The sequence below is a fragment of the Thalassophryne amazonica genome, chromosome 19, assembly GCF_902500255.1.
Source record: "Thalassophryne amazonica chromosome 19, fThaAma1.1, whole genome shotgun sequence".
Taxonomy (NCBI): Eukaryota; Metazoa; Chordata; class Actinopteri; order Batrachoidiformes; family Batrachoididae; genus Thalassophryne; species Thalassophryne amazonica.
In genome coordinates this window covers 50,205,048-50,214,797 of record NC_047121.1, presented here as the reverse complement: position 1 = coordinate 50,214,797, position 9,750 = coordinate 50,205,048, and the positions used below count along the sequence as shown (strand labels likewise).

At 39.9% G+C, this 9,750-nt stretch overlaps 1 protein-coding gene across 1 annotated transcript in view; it reads left to right on the top strand.

Annotated features, from left to right (window-relative positions):
• Positions 1-9,750, top strand: part of rlf (RLF zinc finger) — a 49,005-nt gene that overhangs the window by 8,152 nt on the left and 31,103 nt on the right. The window contains exons 2-6 of the mRNA XM_034159443.1: positions 1,471-1,625; positions 1,737-1,818; positions 3,341-3,476; positions 5,323-5,525; positions 7,809-7,945. Of these exons, the coding sequence (XP_034015334.1) occupies positions 1,471-1,625; positions 1,737-1,818; positions 3,341-3,476; positions 5,323-5,525; positions 7,809-7,945 (713 nt within the window). The remainder of the gene's footprint in view (positions 1-1,470; positions 1,626-1,736; positions 1,819-3,340; positions 3,477-5,322; positions 5,526-7,808; positions 7,946-9,750) is intronic.

The following is a 9,750-nucleotide window of genomic DNA, read 5'->3' as shown; positions in this document are numbered from 1 at the left end:
CAGGTCCTGTTAAAACCAGTTCATGCATTTGTAGGTCTGTTTGGAAAGAATAACTAATTCTGGAATGATTAGAGTAAGCTTTTTCATTTATTTATTTAATTAGTTATTTTAGCAGAATGAATCTGCACAGAAGATTTAAAATTTAAAGTAGAAGTTGAAAGACACTCCAAGGAACTCCTCAAAAACTTACATGTTTTTTTTGGTTTTGTCAACATTGTCCTTTCTGTACCCGAACTAACGTCATCAAACATTCTCCCGTTTTGGTCATTTTCACTGCAATTCTGCCTAAACATAGGCTTGGCTACCATGGTAGGAGCTTCTTTCACATTCAAATACAAAGCCAAGAAAACGGGTCCTTCTGTTCTGACATTTTACCGTAAAAGTCCTTAATATAATTCCTGCTGACAAGCTGGAACATACATCAAATTTGAGCATTTTCCACAGACAAAAATGCAATAGTATACAAATAATGAATGTTTGAGTTCAGTGGTACAAATATTTCATGAGGTGAAAGAAGTTGTGTTCCAGCTTTCACTGACTTAAATATTTGTTCCATTGAAGGAATGGAAAACATTCATTATTTGTTTTATATAACGGTGAAAATAGATTGTTGACAAGGATGATTTTAAAATATCAAATGACAAGTTGTCATCTGATATTTGACACGGTGGATTTTTTTTTGTGTGTGTTAGAAGAATTAGCTTTATTTAGCTCCTTCAGATCGTCATCTGCCAGCAAAACAAACTCTGCCATGTTTAGCTAAACGCTGCCCCCGGTAGTGTGAGCATGTGCGGTGGTTCGGGAGTGCAATAGCACATTGCACGCAAAAAAGAACTATTGCATGGTCAGTGAATTACAATGGCAAATGGTATGAATAATCCATGTCATCTGACACACAAGCCACCAATCAAATGACAAGGATCAACTCAGCTGTTATATAATTAACAATTTCACATATTTGAGATTGGTTTTGTGTGGTAGTTCTCACACCAGGAATCATGTTTCCAGGAAAGTCATTGCCTACAAGAACCCTTAAATTGGAGTAAATTACGTTATGTTATATCAGATAGACCTCTCTTACAGATTAGTCATGGAAGATGAAAACTGAGCTTTTTTTTAATCAAACAACAAAGACCTTGTGGGGTATGTGCTTAATTTCCCTTACTTTACATCACACGTCCTGCAGTGTGACAGTTTAAAATGATGTGTGCCAACTATCAAATATCACTTCAGCATCTTTGATTGGACTTAAAAAACATACATCATATGTTTCAATTGCATGCATTAACAGACTTGTTCCTCTTCAATACAGAGAGCAATCGGTTTCTTAATTCAGGTATTTCATCAAACAGGATTTACAACAACAGGTGTATAATATGTACAAGTAACTAGAGTGACAGTGTGGGTGTGTCATTTTGTGAAATTGCCCACAGCTTTCTTTACATCCCTGTTTTCATTTTGCATGTACAGGCACTGATGCACTATGCTGGGAGCAGGAACTCTGTGGAGCATGGTCTTCCTCTTCTGGAGGTTTACTGTCTGTCCATAAACTGCTTTGCTGCAGCCCGATGCCATCTCACAGCAGATTCCGACAGTGTCACTCTTGTATTGAAAAGACTGGCTTTGTGAGTGCTCAAAATATTCATTGTGGTTGATTATTTCATGAGAATGATTCTGAGCTTGCTTTCACTGTTAAGAGTCTGCCAGTTTAATCTTGATTTCTTTGTTTCTTGAAGGAGCTGTTTTGAACTGCTGCTTTCAGTGCCTGAGAATGAAATCCCCTATGAAGCCTGGGTTCAATTCCACCACTTTGTTCAGGTAGAGGAACTTGTTTGAGAAAGTCATTTACTGATGCATTTTCTGATTTATGAAAAACTGAAGCACTGATTAATCAAGCTGCAATGAATAATTTATTTCAATTAACCCAGTTATTCAGTTAACTGATTAACCTATTTGAATTTCTTAAATGTGACTATTTTTTTCATCAGTGATAATAAACTGAATATCTTTAGGTTGTGGGCAAAACAAGACATTTATGGACCTCATCTTGGGCTATCAGTCCATCTTGATAAGTATGAGAGGCGAATGAGAAGTTTTGAGCCTGACCCAGAAAAAATTAGGGTGTGGTTCTCCATCTTTTGCATTCTGAGAAACCAACATTTCTTGAGAATATGTGAAGTTTTGACTCAGCTCTAGTGATGAATCAAGTCAGCAATTTAAAAAAGAAAAAATTTTGGTTATACGAAGTAGGTTTTAGAAATCCAGGTTCTGGTAGTTGTTTGTCCATTCAAAGCATGTTAGCAGCACTTTAGTTGCTAAAGGTTGAGCTGAATCTGAGAAGTGAGCCCACTGTGAAAATCGATTATTTCAGCATCACCGATTGTGGCTGTATATCAAATTTCAGATTGTGATGGTAAATTATATTGTCTTCAATGTGATCTTGCATTTTTCACTTGTATGCTGAAGAAAAGACTATTATAAAAATGATTTCTGTCCAGGAATTTTCATCAGTTACTGTTAGGGCTGCAACAAACGATTATTTTGATAACCGACTAGTCACCGATTATTTTTGCGATTAGTCGACTATCGGATCATGCGTAAATTTTTTTTTTTTTTTTTTTAAGCACTGTAACGTAGCATTATTACATAGCAAACACATATGTGTACTAAGGCTAATGAAATCATCATCTTTAATGTTCATGTTTACAGCTAAGTAGGTAGCTCACTATAGACATCAGTGTTAGCGGCTTACTAACCAGTTAACAAGACGACTCTCGCTTTGTCAGAATCAGCTACAGCATGTTTCCTTCTCAGATGATCTTGCATTGCCGTTGTACAAGTTCTACCTTGCAGATTTTGCATTTCGCGTTTTTCTCTTTAATTTGGTTAATATGCTCCCAAACGTTTGATCTTTGTTGCCGGCAAGCCATGATATTGTTTGGGCATAACTTTTCCGGTGACATCACTGCTGACCCAGGTTACCGCTACTGTCCACGTGCGTCAAGGACAGAAAGGAAGCAGAAGATACGGCAGCAGGTTTGAGAGAAAAACAAAGCTTAAAAAAATAAACGATGATGATTAATAAATTAGTTGCCGTCTATATTGATAGTTGATGTAATTGTGGTTAGTTGACTAATTGTGGCAGCCCTAGTTACTGTCCTTGATCCCCCTGTATGAATGCATCGTTTGATTTAGGCAACAAGTTTGTATTTGGAATGGTGCCATCTGTTTCTGCATTTATTGCCCTTCAAATGTTGCGGTCTAAGTAAAGCATCAAAAAGTCTGCATTTTATTGTGGTGGTGTGTTGGTGTTCAAAGTGTATCTTGTAATATTTTGCAGAGTGCTCATGATACCTTGTTGCAGTATGGGAGCACAGATCTCCAAGCTCTTCTGCAAATCACAGGAGAGGGAGGAGCATGGAATAATCCTGTCCTCACTGCCCTTCTCACCGGTCAGCCAACCAGCAGAGAAGAAGGTTGGATTCTAGCTATGTCACTTGGACAATGTTCAGACAGAGTTGGCAATCCAGTTTGAACCAGATTCAATCCAGATTGCTTTCTTTCTGCATAGCATTGAGACATGTTTTTCAAATCCATATCATCCTACATACACATCCAATCTCTATACGGCTCAAACCAAATTCAAGCTGTGTGTGTATATTTGGACTTATGCTGCGTCCAGTTGTTGGTGTCAGAAAACCTGTCACAGCAGTCATTAGAGCAGAACGTGGAGGACAAACAGACAGCAAGAGATGCATTATTTAACTGCAGAGAATCACTTGGTTTTAACCGAGTAAATGTGGATTTGTGTGGTGTTTCAGAAAGCAATTAATTGATAACATCAGTCTATGTTTAGGTAGTTAAAGTAATGCCACGGCTGAGAATGGGTGATTAAAAGCATCAGAGTATTTAAAAGACAGGAATATTTTGAACACGGGTTACAGAAAGCAGTAGCAGCTGTTACATTTGGCTGAGAGCGGACAAGATTGGCCTGCTGGTGCGAGAAGATGAGCATGAACGGGAATATCGACGACGTAGAACTGTTGTCCATAATGGCGAGTCATTTGTACGCAAGTTGGGTCTTTTTGTCGGCCCTATGACATATCTACACCCATTGAGATCTTAATTTATCTTGATGAGTTTTGTGTAGAAATGGGTGAAATGTAATGCCTTGAGGCCTGTTTTCTTGTCGATTGTTTTTTTGTTTGTTGTTGTTTTTTTTTTTTTTTTTTTTCCTTGTGTCCAATTTGCAATCAGATGCCAAACAGTTATACCCAGACATATCTAAAATGTAATTCTTTCAAAGGATGTATCAAATTTAAGCATAATCTGTCATTTCTGTGGCAGAAATATCCCATAGCAATGACCCGGAATTCTGAGCTCTGGGTAGCCAAAAACGGCCTGGGTCTCAACTTCCAGGTATTGCAAAAGCTGCGCATGCACACAAGCAACTTGCTGCAGCACCCCTAGCATTTTTGAATGTAGCTATTTCATTCATATTTAGCATAAGGGTGTACTTGGGTGATCGCCCGGCACCAGTCGATTGTGGTTTTGAGTCGACTGATATGTCATCTCCTGATGGCTCTTGTTTAAGATGCCAGCAGAGCCAATATAATGCTGTGCAAAGCACTAAAAGTCTTTCTGTAGGGGCATTTCCAGATGGTGGAGAAGTGAGCAACAGCATCACTTCTTAGCTCCCAGATGGTGCAGCCACCCTTGGACAATTAACATGGTTAAACGCAGTTGCATTTGTGTTCAGACCTTAGTGAATTCCGCTAAAATCGAGGTCGAGCCACCTCCGATTTGATCTGAATCTGGCTCGAGTTGGATTGCCCATCCCAGTTTGAACGGGGTTTTAGGTTATGCATGTGAATATGACAGGATTATGCTTAACTGTCTAACCCCTCGCTCTCACTGCATCCGATGCACTTACTGAGTCTGTGGGCTCGGTAAGCGCCGCAGCGGGCCACTGCCCCCCAGTCGCCTGTGTGGAGCTGCGGCCAACCCCGGCAACAGGTCCAGAGGCTACGCTCACTGTTTTGATGCGGCGCGCTCCGGCAGCCCGCAAGGATAGACTTCTTGCAGAAAAATCTGCAGCACCGCAGGGTTTCAGTAACCGTAGCCACAGAGCTCCGTGGCCACTGAGAGAGGTTTGTATCTTTTTAACGACTTGGATTCTCTGCGGGTCCCACATCTGTACCCCACAACGGTAATACCGGAGGCAGTGTGAGCGAGGGGTTATTGTTGTGCTTTTTGTTTGCAAGTGCTAATGAGATTTTCCTTCAATTTTGGAACATTCTTTTTCCACAATTTTTTTTTTAGTGGATGGCTATATCACCCTGGAGGGTGAGGGTTTCATGGAGATGCGAGTCAAGCACTTGGAGAAGATTGGTGAAGTGGCCAAGGCGGTGGTTCTGGCCAAAGCTTGCACTGAATGCAGTTTGGTCACCAACCAAGCTACCTTTCGTCAAACATATGTCTCTCTGCTTTGTCAGCTGCTGCCCAATGAAGAAGCCATCAGAGAGGTATGATTACGACACTTGAAGGATAATTTGACTTTTACAAAACTAGTCATATTAAAACACTGTTAGCAAACAAGTCTGAGTGCTCTTCTCTCCTTGGCCGGTTGTCAAATGCATGGAATCCCATATATATATATATATATATATATATATATATAAAAAAAAAAAAAAAATCACTCACTGCAGAGCCTTTCTGTCTGCGGTTGTACTCCTGGCAAACCACACTGTGACGCAGTATGTCCTCACACTTTTTAATGATGGCACAATAAAAGGCCACCAGCAGCTTCTGCTCCAGTCTGCTCTTTCTGAGGAGCCTCAGTCAGGAAGTGCAGTTGCTGCTGGTCCTTCTTTATGACAGCTGTGGTGTTGGTGGACCAGGAGAGCTCTTTTTGGATGTGGATTCCCAGAAACCTAAAAGACGACACGCTGTCCAACGGATCTCTGTTGCTGTTGAGAGGGACATAACCCCCCAGTTTCTCCTGAAGTCTATGATGGCCTGCTTTTTTGTCTTTGTGGTGTTCAGTAGCAGGCTGTTGGCCTGACACCATTCTGACATGTGCTGGACCTCCTCGCTGTAGGCAGTCTCATCTCCCCTTTAGATGAGTCTGATCACCACTGTCATCCGCGAACCTGATGATGTGTTTGTGGAATGGCAGGGAAGTGTACAAGAGTCGTGAGTGGACTCGGCACACAGCTCTGTGGTGAGCCTGTGCTGAGTGTGAGGGGGAGGAAAGGTGAGGGTTGAGCTTCAGGCTTGGGACAGTAGCTTGAGTCAGGGAGAGGTTAAAGACTGTGGTGAGGATCCCTAAGAGCTGTCCAGCACAGGTAGTGAGTACCTTTCCAGTTACACTTTCAGGACCGGTGGCTTTCCTCTGGTTCACCTGGCGTAATACTCTCCTCATATCATGTTGTTGAAGAGTCAGTGAGAGGCTGCTGTAGACAGGTGGGGCATTAGTTATCTGCAGGACTCGAAGCGTGCAAAGAAGCCATTTAGTTCTTCTGCCAGCGAGGCAGCAACACTAACACTGATGGTGGGGGTATTGGTGCCCTTGTAGTTCATGATGCTCTGGATTCCCCACCATACCTGCCGCAGGTTGTGTTGTCCATGAGGTGTCTCTCTAGTTTGCTCTTGTATACATCTTTTGCAGCCCCAGAGTCCAGCTCTTTGTCCCCTGATCTGAAAGCATTGTCACAGATTCTGATGAGGAGCCACATGTCACTCGTCATCCAGCGTTTTTGGTTTGCAAAAACCCGACGGCGTACAGTACAGAAAGATACAGAACAGTTTGTCTGTATTCCTCTATGTTTTGGCTCTCAAACAGTGATCTCAAAACAGTCTTGCAGTTGAGAGACTGTTCTGGCCAGGTTTTCATGTATTTGGATCTCCTTCTAAAGGGGATGTAGGCTGGGATGACGTGGAGTGAAAGGTGGTCTGATAGTCCTACATGTGACTGTTTGATGTTGCAGTACACACAGTTGAGTATGTTTTTCTCCCTGGTGGCACATTTAACAAATATAGAATTTGAAAAGAACTGTCTTTAGGTAGGCTTGATTAAAATCACTGTCGATTACATGTGCACCATCTGGATGTGCCTTCTGTAGTTTTGTTATAATGTTATGGAGGTATGTCAGAGCTGTGCTGCTGTTAGCATCCGGAGCTATGTAAACTATTAGTCTTATCACCTTCCTGTTTTTGCAGCATTCATCCTTGACCCAAAATACATAAGCAAACCAAATGATAAATGTCAGCTCTCCCCAGTTTGTCTGTGATCGAAGCTGCATGCACCCATGCGTACACGTACACAGAGACCACTTGGCTTTTAATATACAGTGGATCAAATAACTATTTTTTTGAATTAAAAGTGGACGTATAACCTTCTGACTCTCAGCGAACGAAATGTAAGCACTTTTGTTGTACAGTCTCCAAAACCACATTAATTAGTCATACTCTGGAGTCCTGAATTTAATTTTGTTTGGTGTGTTACTCAGTTAGACATTGTGGGACAGATTTTGTTATTTTATTATTTTTTTTCCTGGCATTGACTGATGTGGGTCAATTAGTTACTGTAGATAGTTGTTAAAATATGCAGAAATGTAACTACATAAGAGTCTTAGCCCTTTGGCCCATCAGTAATCTTTGATTTTGTGTTGATGCCTGACATTAGACATTATTTTGGAGCAACAGTTTCATTTGTTTGAGGAAAGATTGAAGATAATTCTTAGCATGTTGTGATGTGAATGTTTGTTTTTTTTTTTTTTGAAGCATTATATTTATTTCCTGAACAGATATCCAGACTTGACTGTAAGGATGTATTGGAAATCACGTGTAATTTGGAGACGGAGGGGGAGGAGAATACAGCCTTCATCTTGTGTACAACTTTCCTGACGCAGCAGCTTCAGCAGCAAAGTCTATACTGCTCCTGGTGAGTAACCACTTATAAACTAGTCTTAAGACAAAATCGGCAATGAAATGCATTGAATTTCGCATATTATGTGCTGCTGCAGAATGGATGTGCTGTGAAGTACTGAACAGAATTAAATTAAATTTACCAAATTTCTTAACTGTCGAGTGTGAAATTAGTAGTACGTTCTATATACAGGGCTGTGAAAACTCTACAGATCCGCGGGATTCCGCAGATTTCATCATGGGGAGGGGGGGGGGGGGTGTTAGTGTTGTACTCTTTAATCGTGATCGTTAGAGTTTTTAAAATGCTTCTCGCAAAGCGTTCTTTTTTTATGACATCATGCAAGTTTTATAAGTCCGCGGACACTGATCTGTGTGCTACAGATACAAATCAGTTTCCTCGGATCCGCGGAGTTTCGAGGAGAATAAATGCCACTCAAAGCCTGGCTGTTACGACAGTTGTCGTAAAGCGGGACTGGTTGGTTGCTGCGGTGACACTGTGTGGCTCCTGTGTGAAGCTTAGCTAAAAGTAGCATGTACATCACAAACTTTTAGAACTTTCAAGTTTTTAAAAGAAGAATTTTTCAGCATGTCTGTGTCACGGAGCGACATCAGACAGAGAGAAGATGGCGAGAAAGACGGTTTGAAAACGTGTGATAAGGACAAGAATCTGTGGAATTGTTGCTGGCTTCATGAACACACCTGAAAGATAAACGGGAAAAGTGAACTGGTAAGAATTTTTTTTTTTTTTCTCTCTTTGGAAAATAAACATTGTGCTGTTCAAGGGTGATTCTTAGACTACGGGCACTTATTATGTCCTTTGATCATATTGTATGAAAAACAGAAAAAAGGGGAAATTTCACACTTTTATAGTTATCTTTACAATGAAAGTGTGTTAAGAAATTTGTTCTAGTAGTCTATGATGACTTTTTCACCTTTTTTCAGCATCATTATATGCAAATATTGCCATTTTGTGCTTGTTCCACACCCAGACTTTTGATCTTCAATTATAAAAATGAATGGTAAAGAAACGTTTTTTCTAATGTTTTAAAATATCTCTGAATAAAATATCAGTAAAATAATCAAAACATAATTGGGGTATTCAATGTCATACAACTGTTGTGATTTTTTATTTTTTTTAAACAAAATGTAGTTGTCCCACACTATTGCCGTAATTTCCACCACAACACTGTAATGTCCCTTTAAACAGCTTGTATGAAAGATTGTTTGGGTAGTTTCTATGGAGATAAACAGTGACATCAGAGCACATGTGTATATAGCGCCAAATTACAACAAACAGTTGCCCCAAGGCGCTTTATATTGTAAGGCAATGGTGTGGTGGAAATTACATTTACAAGGCCAATAGTGCCCATAGTTAAAGAATCACCCTCAAACAGGATTTCAGAAATGATTATGTGCCTTTTTTCTTTCATTAAATCTAGACTTTCTTTAATTGAAAAAAAGACATTGTGGCTTCGAATGAATTTAGGTTACATGAATTTACACAAGAATGGAAATTAGTTTTTATTAATGTACACTTTTTTTTCATGGGAAAAAAAACACTGGCTTTGAGTGGATTTACAGGAATTTACGCAAGAATGTGTGGCTTTTTACTATAAGGTATGTTATTGATATTTTACCCTGATTTTTTTAAAATATTCTACAAGCTTTAGCTGTCGTTTTTGAAATACTTTAACAGTCTTTTCAGTCTAAATGAATTTGTAGTTTAATTATTCTGAGTTAATGCATAATTTGTTTCAACATGATCATTGACGGTTCAAATGAAAGGTTGAATCTAGGATCATTTAAATATGCACTAATTTT